Raw genomic sequence first — 19,284 nt, forward strand, 5'->3', positions numbered from 1 at the left:
CGACTGCTTTTGTTGCCTGGTCGGTAATCCGGCCCTGGTGTGTGTGTCCTACAGACACTTGTGTTGCATAGACAGCCTTGGTAATTCCTACTGTGTGTGCCACTGCCAGGCCAAGCACATTCAGTGACTACCTGTGTGTGTGACAGGTGCACATTGTAATACCCATCACTGCATATACCTACCTGTTGTTCACTTCAGTGCACCCACCTACCTACGTGAGCACATGCAGTGTCACTGTGCCTGTCCGGTACCTGTCTGTGTGTGACAGGTACACATTTGTAATACCAGTCATTGCATAATTGTTCATAGTACCTGTGTGACCGTACACTGTGTAATATACCACTCCGAGCATAAATGTTAACTGCACCTGTGTAGAGATGTCGCGAACCTCCAATTTTCGGTTCGCGAACCCCGTTCGCGAACCTTCGCGGAAGGTTCGGCTTGCGGAAAAGTTTGCGAACCGCAATAGACTTCAATGGGGATGCGAACTTTGAAAAATAGAAAAAAATATGCTGGCGACAAAAGTGATGGAAAAGATGTTTCAAGGGGTCTAACACCCGGAGGGGGGCATGGCGGAGTGGGATACATGCCCAAAGTCCAAGGAAAAACTCTGGATTTGACGCAAAGCAGCGTTTTAAGGGCAGAAATCACATTGAATGCTAAATTGCAGGCCTAAAGTTCTTTAAAACATCTTGCATGTGTATACATCAATCAGGGAGTGTAATTAGAGTTCTGCTTCACACTGACACACCAAACTCACTGTGTAACACACCACAAACAGCTGTTTGCCTAGTGACGGCCGTGCTGGACTGATGCAAAACATGGCCAGAGTGTAGGCCGTGGCAGTTTTCCAGCCCATATGGTCGCCGGGCTGTGGTAGCTCAATGATAGAACAACAGTGACTGTCCAGCTGATCAAATTTGGTCTGTCCACAATGAAGCATCGACCTTATTATCTTCTTGTATGTAGGTAGGCATAGGTAGGAGTCCCAGTATATGTAGGTAGGCATAGGTAGGAGTCCCAGTATAGGTAGGTAGGCATAGGTAGGTGCCTCAGTAGTTAGCTAGGCATAGGTAGGAGTCCCAGTATAGGTAGGTAGGCATAGGTAGGGGTCCCAGCATAGGTAGGTAGGCATAGGTAGGTACCTCAGTGGTTAGCTAGGCATAGGTAGGTGTCCCAGTATAGGTAGGTAGGCATAGGTAGGTGCCTCAGTAGTTAGCTAGGCATAGGTAGGTACCTCAGTGGTTAGCTAGGCATAGGTAGGTGTCCCAGTATAGGTAGGTAGGCATAGGTAGGTGCCTCAGTAGTTAGCTAGGCATAGGTAGGAGTCCCAGTATAGGTAGGTAGGCATAGGTAGAAGTCCCAGTATAGGTAGGTAGGCATAGGTAGGTGCCTCAGTAGTTAGCTAGACATAGGTAGGAGACCCAGTAGTTAGCTAGGCATAGGTAGGAGACCCAGTATAGGTACGTGGGCATAGGTAGGTCCCCTAGTATAGGTAGGTAGGTAAGTGTCCCCGTATAGGTAAGTAGGTGCCCCAGTAGTTAGGTAGGCATAGGTAGGTGTCCCAGTATAGATAGTTAGGCAGGGCCTGGATGGCACAGTAATAGCAATTACCAAGGTCCAGCTGCAACAGATAGGGCTGTATAATGTCAGTGAGCAACACACACACACAAAAAAAAACACATCTGGAAAACATTAGCTCTCAAAAGAGCTGTTGAGGGGTGCTATTTTAGCAATAACAATCAGCCAGGATAAAGCCAAGAGCCTAACTAATCTTTCCCTAGGAGAACAAGTATGCAGCAGCTGTCCCTACTCTGTCTCTAGCAGGCACACGGGTGAGTGTAATGGCCGGCAAGCCTGCCTTATATAAGGGGGGGTGGGGCTCCAGGGCTTAGTGTAGCCTGAATGGTTACAATGTGCCTGCTGACTGTGATGCAGAGGGTCAAAGTTGACCCTCATAGTGCATTATGGGGCGAATCGAACTTCCACAAAAGTTCGCCTGGTCCAGGCGAACGCGAACCACCAAAGTTTGCCTGGAACCGTTCTCCGGCGAACCGTTCGGCCCATCTCTACACCTGTGTGACAGCTGCACATTGTATTGTAATACCAGTCAATGCATACCTTTCACTGCATCTGTGACTGCACATTGTATTATACCTGGCAGTCAGTGGATACCTTTCACTTGAATGGATGGCAGACTTGCCCTCCATAACAGATTGTCGTTAAAGGTAGTAAAGTTGATCAGTGTCATATACAGCAGGGCCTCGAAAGTCCTCCTGTATTGTTATTTTTTGTCACTACCTCGGGACTTGCATGCCATGCCTGCTGCCTTCCTTGGATGTGTGGTGGTAGCCTTTTCTCAGGCTCCAACTCCGGACCGGAATAGAACCCTGACTCCCTGGCCGTATGCTTTCTTTAACAATGGTAGAGAAAGAACAGTCGACAGTATGAGCAGCGATGGACTACTGGGTGCGCAGGCTTGACCTGTGGCCAGAGCTGTCCCAATTTGCCATCCAACTTCTGTCTTGCCCTGCCTCAAGCATCCTGCCAAAAAGGACCTTCAGCGCAGCTGGAGGCATTGTCAGTGAGAAGAGAAGTTGCCTAAGTCACAAAAGTGTTCAGTACCTCACCTTTAACAAAATGAATGAGGCATGGATCCCGGAGGGCTACTGCCCACCAGAAGACTAAGTCAGTCCCCACACAGCATCTCTGCCTACAGGCCACCTGACTGCCTTCTCCGCCACCACCAATTCCTGAATTTGCTATAATAGTTTTTCTGGTGTGTGTACATGCCTGCCTAATTTTTCTGGCTGCACTGCAGCTGCAACAACAAAACAAAAGGCATGTACATGTGCCCATTCCCGTTCATGATTGTTTCCTTGCCGCAGTGAAGGGGCTTGCATAACACAATGAAGCAATGACTGCTGGCTATATGAGTGTCTCTGGGGTGGGGTGGGGGGGGGCACACCCAAGATAATAAGGTCATTGCTTCATTGTGGACAGACCAAATTTGATCAGCTAGACAGTCACTGTTGTTCTATCATTGAGCTACCACAGCCCGGCGACCATATGGGCTTGAAAACCGCCATTGCCTGCACTCTGGTCATGTTGCGCACCAGTCCAGCACGGCTGTCATTACGCAAACAACCGTTTGCGGTGCGTTACACAGTGAGTTTGGTGTGTTAGTGTGAAGCAGTACTCTAATTACACTCCCTGATTGATGTATACACATGCAAGATGTTTTGAGGCACTTTAGGCCTGCATTTTAGCATTCAATGTGATTTCTGCCCTTAAAACGCTCTTTTGCGTCAAATCCAGATTTTTCCCCGGGACTTTGGGCGTGTATCCCACTCAACCATGCAAAAACTCAGATGTTAGACCCCTTGAAACATCTTTTCCATCACCTTTGTGGCCAGCATAAGTGTTTCTAGAACTTCGCCTTCCCATTGAAGTCTATTGTGGTTCGCGAAAGTTCGCGCAAACTGAACTTTTGCAGAAGTCTCTAATAGCTAGATAGGCAGAGCACATGCCTACAGGCGCCTGATGAGGGAAAGGCGGCTCACTCCCTCCCGAGTGCCTCCCTCCCTCCCTCCTTCCCTATGCAGAGTCCTGATGAGAGTATAAGGTTACTCACCCTGCTCTCTGCATTCCACTGATGAGATCCTCCTTCAGTCAGGGGCACTTCTAGCTACTTAATATTGAGGTCCCTCTAGCTAAGGGGCACCTGTAGCTACGTATGATGGAAGTAAGGCCTGGGCCAGCCAGCACACTTTCGATGCAGTTTGGATGGGGGTTTGTAGATTCATGGAGGGTGGAGTCTAGGGTGCCAGGACATTTGTGCCTGTATGCTCCTGCGAGGTAAATCCGGGCCTGTAGATAGGCAAGAGGCAGCCTTGGCTCAACCCCTTCCACCAGTGGAAAGTATGGTAGCATCTTGCAGTGGGGTGAGGGTGGCAATGGGTTTTGCACTGGTAGGGGAATGGGGAGGCAGGACATTTAGACATTTACAGTGGCTAGGATATTTGGGCGTGACCAAAGACCACAAGGTGGGGGACATTGTTAGGAATAGGTGGTGGGGATGGTTAGTTTGGCAATACCACATCCCTTCATTATCAAAGCCACATCCTAACCAGTCACCACAGTGAGAAATTATGGTTAGTGGTGATAATATCCCCCCCCCCCTCCCCCGTACACTCACACACTCACACACTCAAACACACACACGTTATGCTTAGGAAAGTGGAGTAGTATTTTACTCTGACAGCATTACAATGCAACGAGTGGTCAGATGATTATTACTTTTAGCTTTATGCTGTTAACTGTAGGCTTACCTGGTGGCAATCTTTCTACTGCAGACTCACAGAAGGCTCCTATGAAAACTGGAAGGCAGATGCATTTATTTCCATCATAGGTTCCTTCGTTTTGACATGTTACTGAAAAGACAAATATGAAGAAATATATATAATCCACAATTCACTCACTCTACTGGCTACCCATAAAGTGAAGAATTCTATTTAAGATTGGTTTATTGACATTCAAATTCTTGCACAATCCGGGCCCTGGATACCTGAAGGACTTGTTGCAACGGCATCACACCCCCCACAATAGCAGGATCTAATAACTTGACCACCCCCAGAGTCTACCTCAAAACCTGTGAAGGCAGAGCCTTCTGTCATGTTGATCCTACCCTTTGGAACACCCTGCCAAATCAGATCAGGACTGTAGAGGCTGCTATATTTATTTCCTTTTAACCACTTCGCCCCATAGAGGTTTTTACCTTAACGCCTATAACTTTATTACTACTTATCGCAACAAAATTATCTATACCTTGTTTTGTTTTTTTTTGCCACCAATTAGGCTTTCTGTGGGTAGTACATTTTGCTAAGAATTTTTTTTTCTAAATGCATTTTAATGGGAAAAATTAGAAAAAAAAATGGAAAAAAAAGCATTATTTCTCAGTTTTCGGCCATTATACTGTAGTTTTAAAATAAACTTTCTCCTGTGCATAAAACCCACACTTCATTTGCTCAGTTGTTCCGATTATTAAACCGTTTAAATTATGTCCCTATCACAATGTTGACAATATATTATTTAGAATACAGGTGTTATTTATTTTATTTTTTTTAGTCCGGTCCATAATTACAAACCCCTATGTAGTAAAGTTATAGTAATATACCCTCATAGCATAATATACCCTCATTTTTGTTTATTTGTTTATTTATTTTTAATTATTTTTTTAGGGAGGGGGGGGCTTTGGAACTGTACGTTATTAATTTTATTAATATGTAATACGTTTATGTGAATGTACTGTATGTGCCTGTATGTGTAATTTTACTTTTGGGAATTAGATGGCGCTAGTGAACTCGCTCCTATTTTATAGGAAGTGTTCACTTTTTTTTCCCTACACTTTACTAACTATGACTGTTTCCTGTTTTATGAATGGACATGGCCGCTGATTGGGGTCATGTCCATTCATTCCAGGCATTGCGATTGGGTAGAGGACCACTCGGTCCTCTTCCCCAATCACAGACTGCGGTGTCCGGATGGTTAATGGGCCACACGTGCAGAGCAGCGGCGGGAGCGAGCGACTTAATAAAACGTCCTGCAGCCATTAACAGGTTCATACAGGATGTTTTAATAAGGCAGCTTGTCATAAAGTAGTTAAAGTGACACCAATGTGAAAAAAAACACCTTATGATGTAATGATGTGTATGTGTAGTACTGATAATTAATAGAAGAATAGCAGCATAGAAAATAGTCTCATATTTTGATTTTTAGATATATAGTTTTTCTTATTTTTTTTTTATAACATTGCATAATAAAACAAACAGAGCTAATGACGCTTCCAACGCTCCTACAGTAAAAACCTTATCTAAATCTGTCTCTTGCTGTTTCTTTGATATATAAGTGCTCCAGAAAATAGATGTTAACACTGTTAGCCGCAGACCCTGAACAAGCATGCATTATTGTCAGATCTGACTGCTTGTTTCTGGTGTGATTCAGACACTACTTCAGCCAAAGAGATTAGCAGGACTGCCAGGCAACTGGTATTGTTTAAAAGGAAATATTTATGGCAGCCTCCACATACATCTCACTACAGTTGGCCTTTATGTCCAAACTGAAAAGCCAACTTTTTAGCCTGGCTTTTATGAACACCTGACTAGCTCCTCTGTAACACATTCCAGCCGCATACATTTGAAATCGGCGCTGGTAGACTTGGGCACAGGATACAGCCGGTATATGGCTGATCCTGCTTCTGCACAAATTCCCATCCAAGTTAATTACTATTCCCCCTCCAGGCCACCATGGATAGTCGGGAATTATTGTGTTTTAAAAGCAACTTCAGCTCCGTCTTCTGACGGCTCCGACGTTACTCACTGAGCGCCGCTATAGATGTAATTCCTATTATAGTCTGTGGTGGCGCCGGCTGCACCCAAATCTACCTGCGCTGAGAAGCACTGCTCCGTTCCAGCCTGCTACCCTGAATTGATCAGAAACAAACCTATGACTTTGAGTCCTATGGGAGGAAAGCACTTTACAGATGTTATTGTATTGTATAATTTAATTTTGGGGCAAAGAGGCAATCACCATTTTTCATAATAATTATTGCATGTTAATTTAATGTGAAAGGACCACCATCACCAAACAATGCAAAATGTAAAATACATGTGTATACTTTCTCATAAGATTTGCTTTTCTCCCACAGTAAAATGCACTATACATGAATTTTACCTTGTTGCTTACAGTAAAAATATGACAGGTTTTAGACTAATTCATCTCCTCGTGGTGGGATCTCTGCATTTCCTTTACAAAAGCACTCCCTGAAAAAAATCTATGTAATGTCAGCCAGCTTCCCTTCTTACTTGCACACTATTTTGGCAGTTGGACTAAGCATATGCCATTCAGTAAGTGCTTTTTGAAAATAAAGAAAATCCTGAGAATCCCCCATGAGGAGATAGACTAGTCAAAAACTTGTCAGATGCACCAGATTTTGCTTACTGCTTTGTTCACATCATAAATCGCCAGCGGTATCACAAGTGCTGAGCAATTTATTAAGAGTTTTTTCCTCTGCTTTTCCCTGCGCTTTGCGCTTAGAAAAGCGCTTTTCTAAGCGCTTTTGCAAAACGATTCCTGATGTCAAGAAGTGAACTCTTTCACCCGGTAATGAATAAATACAATGTATTTATTCATGAAAGCGCTTAGCGAAATTGCTACAGAAAGCGCTTTTTCAAGCGCTTTGCAATTTCCCTATACCTTCCATTGAGCAAAATAGCTCAGAAAATGGTACAGGCAGCGCTTTGCTGAGCAGATCAGAAATAAACTGCTCAGATGTGAACTCTCTCATAGGGAATCATTACACAAGCGCTTTGGCGCTTAAAAAAAATGAAAACACCCTAGGTGTGAACAAGCTCTCAATAACAGTGACATGGGCAAAAAACATTACCAGTGCACTTTACTCTAGAACAAATGTACGTCTCCAAAGACCTGAGCTGGAAGGCAAACACAGCCGTGACCCAGAAGAAAGCCCAGCAGAGGCTCTTCTTCCTCCGCCAATTGAAGAAGTTCGGCATGGCACAAGAGCTACCGACGTGTTTTTACACTGCCACCATCGAGTATGTCCTCTGCTCCTCCATCCTAGTCTGGTACGCTGGCTCCTCCACTACAGACAGATACAAACTGCAGAGGGTCATTAGATCAGCAGAGAGAATCATCGGCAGACCTCTCCCTTCGCTTGTCCACCTCCACAACGCTAGGCTATGCTCAAGAGCACTGAGGATTGCCGGTGACCCCTCTCACCCGGGCCAGCGGTTCTTCTGCAGACTCCCGTTAGGACGTAGGTTTCGGTCCATCGCCACCAAAACCTCAAGGCACAGGAACTCTTTCTTTCCCTCAGCTGTCACCCTCCTGAACTCCCTGTAGGTCATGCCATCCCCTCCACCACTGCATTCTGAACTGCACCTTGCCGCCCTTTATTTTTTTTATTTTTTGCTTGGTTTTTTGCTTGCTAGTTTTATGCTTTGTTTTTGCATTTATGCCCTTCTGCATGTTATGCCCCTGTTATCTATACTTTTTATCTCTACTCTGTTAAATTGCCTGTGCCAAACCCAATTCCGAGCATGACCCTGTCGTGCCTGGCGAATAAAAATGATTCTGATTCTGATTCTGATTCTGATATGTATGCCTACACATGCATTTTTAAATTGTACAATGTTTTGCAGGAGCGGTCCATGTACAATAATTTCAAAACTGACAATAGGCTTTTAAAACTGTGCTTCTCAATAACCATTACAACAGTACGTTGTTTGAAGTACCACCTTGCTGCAGGAGTAAATAGTTGCAAAAAAGACATTTTGTTACTTGTTTTCTACCCCTGTGCACAAATCGATGATGCAAATCTACCGTTCCAGCAAATCATGGGGAAAACACTGCTTTATTGTGTTATTTGGGGGTGGGGGAACACTGCCTTATTAGGTCTAATTACCCTTAGGGTCACTTTGCCTGTGTTTCTGGACAAAAAGGAGGCTGGGTGCACACATGGCTGTGTGTGAAAGGTTGTGTTTTAGGTCGTGTGCATTTTTTTTGTGTGTGTGTGTGTTTGCGTTTTTAGTGCATTTGCGTTAACGTTTTTTTCGCATATGCGCTTTTGAAACGTTTTGCATGTGTTTGTATGCATTTGCGCTTCACATATACAAAATGCATATGCGTCTTGTATGCGTTTTCCATTATTTTTTAAATTGTGTTTTATGTAAAGCACTAAAAAGACAACAGGAAGCGGAAATGCATCACAAGACAATAAAAAAAAAAAATTTAAAAATGCACGAAAAACGCATACAAAACACAATATATTGGATCCCCATTGATTTTCATTATGAATGTTTTTGATGCGTTTTTGAATAGTATGCAACATAACCAGTGTTATGTTGCATATGCGTTTTTTATATGTGTTCTTTCATGCGGCCTATTGACTTCCATTAGCAGAAAAAACTCATTGTTTTCTCTCTAGTTACTTAATATTGAGGGTACACCTGGCTACCTAATGCTGTAGTTACGTATTGACGTTAGGGTCGAATTTGTACTTTTCACCGCCCAAGGCCACTGTCAGCAGCCGCCCCCTTCTAGTACAGGTAGCCCGTTGACCCCCCCACCTCCAGTACAGGTAGCCAGATAACCCTCCCTCCCTCTATTTTCGATAGCCTGACTACCCCCCCTTCCCTCCAGTATAGGTAGACTGATGACCCCCCCCCCCTTCCCTTTAGTATAAGAAGCCAGATGACACTCCCTCTGTGTGTATAGATAGCCTGATTACAGCCCCACCCTCCAGTTTAGGTAGCCGGGTGACCCTTCCTGCCCCCCACCCCACTATAGCGTGCTGCCCACCCGCCCTTGATCCTGTGGTGCCCTGGGCCATGGCCTATGTGGCCTTGCCTTAAATCCGGCCCTGTATGACGTGCAAGGGAAGTAAGGGAGAAGTGACAGCTGGGACAGCCAGCACACTTGCGGGGCAGTTTGGGTGTTTGTAGGATCATGAAGGGTGAAGTTTAGGGTGCCAGGACATCTGTGCCTATAGGCTCCTGTGAGGTAAATCCGGGCCTGTCTGGATCTATCACAATCCTAGCAACACCTCCGACAGTAATGTTAAAATAGTTAATGTTGCCATTCATTATTGAAAATATGTATTTATTTTAGCTGCCGCTAGATGGCAGTGTCCCCTCTCCATTAACCTCCCCGGCGTTCTATTGAGATCGCCAGGGAGGCTGCGGGAGGGTTTTTTTTTAATTAAAAAAAAACTATTTCATGCAGCCAACTGAAAGTTGGCTGCATGAAAGCCCACTAGAGGGCGCTCCGGAGGCGTTCTTCCGATCGCCTCCGGCGCCCATAATAAACAAGGAAGGCCGCAATGAGCGTTTTGCTTGTTTTGCTTAGATCGTCGCCATGGCGACGAGCGGAGTGACGTCATGGACGTCAGCCGACGTCCTGACGTCAGCCGCCTCCGATCCAGCCCTTAGCGCTGGCCGGAACTTTTTGTTCCGGCTGCGCAGGGCTCAGGCGGCTAGGGGGGCCCTCTTTCGCCGCTGCTCGCGGCGAATCGCCGCAGAGCGGCGGCGATCAGGCAGCACACGCGGCTGGCAAAGTGCCGGCTGCGTGTGCTGCACTTTATTTGAAGAAAATCGGCCCAGCAGGGCCTGAGCGGCAGCCTCCGGCGGTGATGGACGAGCTGAGCTCGTCCATACCGCTCAGGAGGTTAAATATGGCCTCCAGGAACTGTTTGCAATTTCTTGCTGAGGTGGCTTTGTATTTAAAGGAAATCTTCATACAGCGCCTGTGCAGGATGCTCCCAGCGACAAGACCGGAAGCGAGGATGCATGCGGCTAGGGAGCAGTGGCTGTCGATTGGGAAAATTAAAGTGAGCCTTGGCAGGCAGCAGAGGATCATTTTGTCCTGGCAAGGGCACAGGGTGGCTGCAGGGGGTCGGTAGAAGTCCCAGGTAAGTTAAATCTCTCTCTTTTTTAAGATATTATAGGTGTCCTTTAACTTCTTGCATGCCGCTCCATGCCAATTGGCATGAACGCAGCGGCAGCCCCAGAACCATTCAACGCCCATTGGCGTGAAGTCCTGGGGGCGGAGATTGCAGGGGATCACGCGCACCATTCCATGCGCATCTCCACTTGAATGACGGAGCTCTGCTAGGAGACTGCCATCTTTTTACATGGTACAGTGCTGCAATCTAAGGCAGCACTGTACTGGGGACAGCCGTGTGACGCGGCTGTCCACCTGGGAGGCTCAGGATCTATCTGCTGTCATAGGCTGAAGCCTATGACGGCCAATCGCTGTCATTGGCTGGCGGGGGAGGGAGGGATGGCTGGCGGGGGGAGGGACGGAGTGTGGGAAACAAAATACTTAGGAAAATCTATTTATCTATAAAAACATTAAAAAAATAAACAAACATGCCGGCAGCAATCAGAGCCCACCAACAGAAAGCTCTGTTGGTGGGCAGAAAAGGAGGGGGGGGGGATCACTTGTGTGCTCAGTTGTACGGCCCTGCAGCAAGCCCTTAAAGCTGCAGTGGCCTAATTTGTAAAAAAAAGCTAGGTCACTAGGGGGGTGTAAGCCTACGGTCCATAAGTAGTTAAAATGAACCTGAAGCGAAGAAATTCTCTTTAGGTTAAATCCTTACCCATGTAGAGAGAAGGGTTTGCATCCCCTACAGCCCAGTCCATGCCCTCGGAGTCCAGAGGCTTCCTCCATCCTCCTCGAGCCCCCTGACCCAATGCAGAGTTCCTCCAAACATATCCAACAAGAGCTAGTCAAATATGCTCTTCTAGCTGAGCTAAACTGCACATGTGCCAGTACAGTCCATGCCTGCCCAGTAGCACAAAGCCACCTATGTACAGCATTTTCCTCCATGCCTGAGAGTCTTTGTGCTACTGCACAAGTGTGGACATTACTCACGAATACCCCATATAGCCACGCTTGTACATGGAGGGGAGCACACCCACGGTAAAGAGGAGGATCCTGGGAAGCAGCAGTGGGCTGGAAAAGAAGTGGAGAAGCCTCTGGACCATCCATCAGTTTCCCACTAATTAGGTAAGTATCTAATTTTCTCCTTTATTTTTCTAACATTTGCTTTAAAGTGGACCTAAACCCAGAACTTCCTCTCTGCTCTATAAGATTAGCAACAGCATAATAACCTTTACGGAAAAACAAAAAACATTTGTGGCAGCCCACATAACTCCTACTGAGATTATGCGGGGTTTATACTTCCTGGTTTCATGGGAGCACAGAAAACAGTTAACCTGCTGTGTTTACATACAGCCTTTATGAAAGGCACACCCACAGCACACACAGACCAGACAGAGATGACAGCTCAAATTACAGTGGCTTATTACTAGCAGATAAGGGAGAATAAGGCAGGCTGTTATCTCTAAATATACACAGGATGGATTTCTCTGTGTTTCCCTTCTCTACTGTGGAAGGGTCCAGTCAGCTTTAAAGTGCACCTGAACTCTTGCACAGGACAGAAGGAAAACAGAGAGAAATGCAACCTGTGCGTATTTAGAGAGTTTAGCCTGTCTAAATCCCATTTGTGTCTAATCACAAGTTGTAATTTGATCTCTCCCCTGTGTCACCTGACTGCCACGACAGATAAGCAGATACGCTCATTTCAAAGCTCAGGATGTTAACCTTATGTCTGCTTCCATGAAAGCAGGAGGTAGAAACAGTGCAACTTTATTTTAGGATTTGTAACAGCTGTAACAAAGTAATGTCTTTCCTTAAAGAGGAACTCCAGCCTAAACAAACATACTGTCATTAAGTTACATTAGTTATGTTAATTAAAATAGATAGGTAATATAATCTCTTACCCACCCTGTTTTAAAAGAACAGGCAAACGTTTGATTTCATGATGGCAACCATCTTTTTGGTTGAAAGGAGGTGACAGGGAGCATGAGACACAGTTCCAACTGTCCTGTGTGCTGAGCTCCTCTCCCAGTTGCTAGGCAACGTGAACAACAACATAAGAAATCCCATCATGCTCTGCACAGCATCAGGGAAAAAAATCCTGGCTTTTTTTCTTTGATGGTGGAGCTTAGCTAAAAATGCAGCTACAAATGATGCTTTGGTAAGAAAAACAAAGTTCTGATGCTGTGAAACTGTTAACCTCCTTGCTGGTTATGCCGAGCTCAGCTCGGGGTAACCTGCGCAAGAGGATTTCTCAGGCCCCGCTGGGCCGATTTGCATAATTTTTTTTTATTGCACGCAGCTAGCACTTTGCTAGCTGCGTGCATATTACGATCGCCGCCGCTCACCGCCGATTCGTCCCTACCAGCCGCTCCCCCCCTCCAGACCCCTTGCGCAGATTGGCTAATCAGTGCCAGGCAGCGCTGAGGGGTGGATCGGGATTCCCTCTGACGTCCCGACATCCATGACGTCGGTGACGTCATCCCGCCTCGTCGCCATGGCGACCGGGGAAGCCCAGCAGGAAATCCCGTTCTGAACGGGATTTCCTGCTTACTCTGACCGCCGGAGGCGATCGGAGTGGGTGAGGGGATGCCGCTGCTCAGCGGCTATCATGTATTTTTTTTAAAAGTGCTGCGCTACCCCCTTGCCGCAGGAATTGGACCGGCAAGGGGGTTAAAGAAACACCAAGCCTGTTCAGTGCTGCTGAGTAGATTTTTAATCTGGAGGTTCACTTTAAAGGTTATTAGGCTGTTGTTTATCATGTAGAGCAGAGAGGAAGTTCTGAGTTCAGGTCCGCTTTAATTGAACCATTTGTCTCCCTACCCCAATCTATTGAACAGGAAGAACATAAGCTACATCACTTAGTTTTGTTAGCACCAATAAGAAATGTTCAGTGTGCATAGATATAATGTTACTTTTCAAAATATGTTTGGAAAGGATTAACAAATAGTGATGAGCAGAAATGACATCTATCCGTAATTACGCATCGCAATTCGCAATTACGCATCATAATCGTATCGCAAAATTTCAGGGAAAAGCATAATTAATTTTGTCTGCAATTGTAAGCATTTGTAATTACGTAATTTGTGACTTAAAGAGACTCCGTAACAAAAATTGCATCCTGTTTTTTATCATCCTATAAATTCCAAAAGCTATTCTAATGTGTTCTGGCTAACTGCAGCACTTTATGCTATCACTGTCTCTGTAATAAATCAATGTATCTTTCCCCTGTCAGACTTGTCGGCCTGTGTCTGGAAGGCTGCCAAGTTCTTCAGTGTTGTGGTTCTGCTATGAACTCCCCTCTCTCTGCCCACTGCCTGTGTATTATTTAGATTAGAGCAGCTTCTCTCTTCTCTCTTATCTTTTACAAGCTGGATAAATCGTTCTCTGAGCTGGCTGGGCTTTCACATACTGAAGAATTACAGACAAGGGCAAAGCTGTTTGCAGGAAGAAAAGAGCAGCCTGAAACTTCAGTGCATGAAAACAGGGGGAAGAAACACACAAATGATCTCTTGAGATTCAAAAGGAAGGCTGTATACAGCCTGCTTGTGTATGGACGTATTTTCTATGTGTGGACATACTGTACATCAACCTACTTCCTGTTTTGGTGGCCATTTTGTTTGTTTACAAACAAACTTTTTAAAACTATTTTTAACCACTTTTAATGCGGTGAGGAGCGGTGAAATTGTGACAGAGGGTAATAGGAGATGTCCCCTAACGCACTGGTATGTTTACTTTTGAGCGATTTTAACAATACAGATTCTCTTTAAAACTGAGAAAATCAATTTCAAAAAGAAAAAATGGTTTTTAAACTGTTATTTTTATGAGTTTAAAAGCCATTGTTCTTTATATTTTTTAAAAATTGATTCTCTCAAAAACTGCAAGGTCTTCTTTGAACAACTCTTTTTTTTTTTACTCAACCAGCCGGGCGGTATGGACGAGCTCAGCTCGTCCATCACCGCCGGAAGCTGCCGCTCAGGCCCTGCTGGGCCGATTTTCATCAAATACAAAGCAGCACACGCAGCCGGCACTTTGCCAGCCGCGTGTGCTGCCTGATCGCCGCCGCAGCGCGGCGATCCGCTGCGTGCAGCGGTGAAAGAGGGTCCCCCCAGCCGCCTGAGCCCAGCGTAGCCGGAACAAAAAGTTCTGGCCAGCGCTAAGGGCTGGATCGGAGGCGGCTGACGTCAGGACGTCGGCTGACGTCCAAGATGTCACTCCACTCGTCGCCATGGCGACGAAGTAAGCAAAACACGGAAGGCCGCTCATTGCGACCTTCCGTGTTACTTCTGGTCGCAGCCGCCCTGGCGATCTTAATAGAACGCCAGGGTGGTTAAAGCGGCTTAAAACCATGACATAATATTCAACGAAAACATGTTTTCCTACTTTTTATATGCTATACGGTTATCATATTTGCATTTGTGCATAAGTATTAGTATTCATTTAGAAGTTATAGGTTTCCAAAAGTACAGTTTTTTGCTTTGTGAGCTGACTTTGCATTTTATTAATAACTAGTTTTATCCATTGCTGTTTTGCAGCCAGACAAGCTTTCAGTGTCTCTCTGTCTCCAGCAGCTTGTCAGCAGTCAGAGAATGTGTCACATTCCTCACTTGATACATTTAAGTAAACACAATATAACATTATCTGAAGTTCGGATGCGGCAGCATTTCACTGCACTCAACTTTCAAGCTCTGTGTGTGTAACCCTTCCAATGCTGGTCTAGTAAAAAAAAAATGCTGGTTGCATATAATATGCTGTAAATAATGTTTTAGTGCAAAGATGAAATGCAGGGTTATATTCCACTTTAAAGCGGAATATAACCCTGCATTTCAACTTTGCTCTAATATATTATTTACAGCATATTATATGCAAAAAGCATTTTTTTTTTACTAGACCAGCATTGGAAGGGTTAAACACAGAGGTTTTAAGTTCCGTGGAGAGATATGCAGAAGTTCAGATTGTTACATTCTATTTAGTTATATGTATCTATTGATAAATGTTACACACTCTTTGGCTGTCCTCCAGCTCCTTCCCAGTCAGAAAGATGAGTCACATTCCACACTTAGATACATTTATGTAAACAAAATGTATCTATGTCAGCTTCGGATGCATCTGCAGAAATCTCCAGGAACTTTAAAGCCCTGTGTAACCCTTCCAATGCTGGTCTAGTAAAAAAAAAATGCTGGTTGCATATAATATACTGTAAATAATGTTTTAGAGCAAAGTTGAAATGCAGGGTTATATTCCGCTTTAAGGAAAAAGAAGGAACACCGAGAGCCCAGTATAGTGTAGTAAGTAAAGTAATGGGTAAATGAAAAAAGTATATGATTAATATACTCACAAGTCAGGGTTACCAAATAGGCAACCACTGTGTAGGCAGGTGAGGAGATTAGACCTGTCCTCACTCAGGATTAAGATGTCGCTCTCTGTAGATTAGGAGAAGAAAAAGGGATTTGACCCCTCCACCAGGGGTGGAAGCTGATATTGTAAGGAGAACAGAGGCGCCAAAAGGATAAAATATATCTAAAAGTTTTAAAATTCCTCGGGAGGTGGTGGTGGACTCATCTCCCCGTAGTAGACATGATACTGTCGATTTTTGTACAAACACCTTTATTTATATACTCCAACATACAATACAACACGTTTCGCAGGTATATTCCCGCTTCTTCAGGCAATAACAGAAAGAAGTACAAACAGTGCAGTCTTAAGGTCACGATAAGCTTCTGTCTTTTTTTTTTACTTGTACCCACCTTTACTTGTATCTTCTTAGCATATGTAGCAATTTTGGTAACAATAGCATGTATTGTACAAGCCACTTATGTACAGCATTTTCCTCCATGCATGAGCACTACTGCGCAAGTGTGGACTATACTGTACATAAGTGGTATTCACCACCAAAGTCGGCACCAAATTATGCAAAAATTACACGTATATTCATGTGTAATTATGAATGATTATAGAAAATCATTTGAATTGACAATTTGTAATTACGTACAGGCATAATTGCAAATATTTACGTGAAATTTTGTATAATCGTAACTAACTGATTATGCTCATCACTGTTCACAAATTATTACCATGGCATATATGCATCCCATTGGCCCAAAGTTACTGAACCCATATAACAAACCTTTCCTATAACATGTTTGAAGGGTGTGTATCCACTTTATAAACATTTTACTGTTTATGTACCTCTTTGGTATTTACAGGTTAGAATATTTTCATGAAAATACAATCAGAGTTGGAGAAATCGACTCAGCAGTGCCCATTTAGGTGTTAAAATTAGCATCCACTGTTTTCTTAAAGCGGATCTGAGATGAAAAACTAACTATAACAAGTAACTTGTCTATATATCTTATCTAAAGTTTAGATAGTTTACACAGCAAATATAGCTGCAAACAGCTTTAAAAGTATATGATTATTTCTTCCTGTTATACAATGACAGCGGCCATGTTCTGTTTGTAAACATTACACACAGGCAAGCTGATCTGCATCTCCAGCCCTCAGCCTGTGAAAACCTAATTCCCTCTCCTCCCTTTGCCTCTGAAATCTCTGGCTAGTAACACCTCCCCCTCCTCCTGCCCAGACTGAGCTCCCATAAGCCCTTGCTACTCTCTGAAAATGACAAGGCACTCTGAAAAGCTGTGGGCGAGGCTTGTTTAGTTTATAGGGAATGAGAGTATTAAAACAAAAACAAAAAAGTGTTTGGCTTGAGGAATGCCCTATAAACTATATGAAAGGAACACAATTATGCAATGAGTAAATGTTTATCTCGGATCCACTTTAATGGAACTTAGCAGTTGGATATAAGCATTCTATAAAGTACAATATGCTAACACTATCACTGCGGTGCCCCCTCTTACAGTTGTCACCCCAGGCATCTGCCTTATTTACTTATGCCTAAAAACAGCACAGTGCTTTAGGCTGGTTTATAGCAAATAATAGCCAGCCTGACACTAGGAACATAAACCTTGACTCCTCCCCATTTTTATCTTTCATATTCCGCTCATCTTTTGTGTTGCATTACAGGTGCACTGCACCAGCCCCGTATAGGCTTGTCAGCTTTTCAAAGAATTTGTGCTATTAGAAAGTCAAGTTTTGGCAAAATAGCAACATCTTATCATAGGCCTGCATGACAGTTAAATCTGGTGTTATTCTTTGATATTTGATTAAAACTATTTGAGCAAAAGCATAAATCTAATCCTGTTCGGTACAATAGATTTCCAGATCATTATATTATTTTTTTACCTGTAGTTGGTGTTCTAGTAGTAGTTGTCGGAGTTTGTGAAGTCGTTGTCCTTGAAGTTGTGGTTGTTGTTGTCGGAGTAGTTGTTGTTGTTGTTGTTGTTACTGTTGTAATAGATGAAGAAACTGTTGTTAGGAACCTTTTAACTGAGGATACAGGGTGGTACAAGGTGCCCCAGTGTGAGTGCCAATTGACAGTAATGACAAAATTGGTAGGGAACAGTCTTATCTCAATATGGAGGTTAAAGAGCGTCTGAAGCCAGTTTAAAAAATAGTTTTTACCTTTTATTCTGCTGAAGGAGGATGGTGACTGCTAAAACGCTGCCTTCCCGAGGCCAAACAAAGGTTTTTTACCCCCCAAATCCACAGGGCAAATACCGCGGAGTGCTTCCTGATTGAGGTAGAGCTTAGGGCTGTAGCCCTGCCTCTCATCGCATCAATCCCAGCTGATCACCGCCTCTCCCCACCCCTCTCAGTCTTCTTTCACTGAGAGCCGCGGGGAGAGGTGGAGATCATCGGGCAGATTGACGCGAATGAAGGCAGAGCTACAGCCCTAAGCTCTGCCTCCCTGGGCAGCAAGATACACGACCAAGAAAGTTGTGGATTTTTGTCCTAGGATTTGGGGGGTAAAAAACCTTTGTTCTGCCGCGGGATAGTGGCGTTTTAGCAGGGACCATGATCCTTAAGTTAAATAAAAGGTAAAAACTAATTTTTAAGCTGGCTTCAGAGTCTCTTTACAGATTAATTTATTGGACACTAAAACAAACAACGCGTTTCTTGGGATTCTCCTGCTTCTTTGGATTAATAAAACAGTGGCCGATATGCAATTGACTTTTTCACCTGAGTTTTCTCCTAAGAGATAATTGTTCATCTTCGATTAAAAATAACTTTTTAGCCCTTTGCGATGGAAAAAATACCAGAAAATAGGTGAAAAGTACTGTCAAAATGTACTTGCTTGCTGGTGGTTTAAAAGGCATTTAATCATATGTAAAAATATCACCTAGGAGAAAACTCCTGTGAATAGTGAATTGCATTTGGCATCTCTTATCTCTGTAGCACAGATTCGGTGCACCACAACTGACACTCACATTGGGGCACCTCCTCCAACCCTGTAGAGTTTAGTCCCCCTTTTCAGGAGCTATCGCTTTAAACGAGATCCAGTGGTTCCAGAAGACCTTTTCTATTAGAGTGTGACTGGAAGAGGACTTTCCATTCCTGTGGACACGGATTTCTCCACATGCTCAAAACAGTTGTTGCCTAATAGCAACCCGTGTTTGTAAGTAGTATTTGTTGTTGGGTCAATTCCCCGCATAACTGAAAATACGACACCATATCGGTGCTCCTGGTTTTCCCTATTTCCTTTCTCTTGCTGGCCACTGGAGTTCAATGTTTGAATCTCTCGGCATACTAGACACCCCATACTATTTCAACAGACGATAGCATGGTAGAACTTTTCATTGTTATATAGTTATTCTTTAATGTAATATATCGGTTAAAAATATCATCAAATATTGCAAGCAAAACAGAAATGTGACCTCTTAATACAGAAGGTATTTGCAACTGTTCAGGTTGGAGTGAGAATAT

The 19,284-nt window shown here is 44.1% G+C and overlaps 2 protein-coding genes across 2 annotated transcripts in view; both read right to left on the bottom strand.

Annotated features, from left to right (window-relative positions):
• Positions 1–17,732, bottom strand: part of LOC137560950 (mucin-3A-like) — a 99,151-nt gene extending 81,419 nt beyond the window's left edge. Inside the window, exons 1-2 of the mRNA XM_068272138.1 lie at positions 17,704–17,732; positions 4,332–4,433 (exon numbers count right to left, since the gene is read on the bottom strand). The gene's annotated coding sequence lies outside the window, so the exon portion shown is untranslated. The remainder of the gene's footprint in view (positions 1–4,331; positions 4,434–17,703) is intronic.
• The window catches only part of LOC137562085 (pneumococcal serine-rich repeat protein-like), a 45,279-nt gene that overhangs the window by 2,823 nt on the left and 23,172 nt on the right, over positions 1–19,284 (bottom strand). The window contains exons 4-5 of the mRNA XM_068273422.1: positions 17,704–17,805; positions 4,332–4,433 (exon numbers count right to left, since the gene is read on the bottom strand). Of these exons, the coding sequence (XP_068129523.1) occupies positions 4,332–4,433; positions 17,704–17,805 (204 nt within the window). The remainder of the gene's footprint in view (positions 1–4,331; positions 4,434–17,703; positions 17,806–19,284) is intronic.

This window comes from Hyperolius riggenbachi, chromosome 3 (genome assembly GCF_040937935.1).
Source record: "Hyperolius riggenbachi isolate aHypRig1 chromosome 3, aHypRig1.pri, whole genome shotgun sequence".
Taxonomy (NCBI): Eukaryota; Metazoa; Chordata; class Amphibia; order Anura; family Hyperoliidae; genus Hyperolius; species Hyperolius riggenbachi.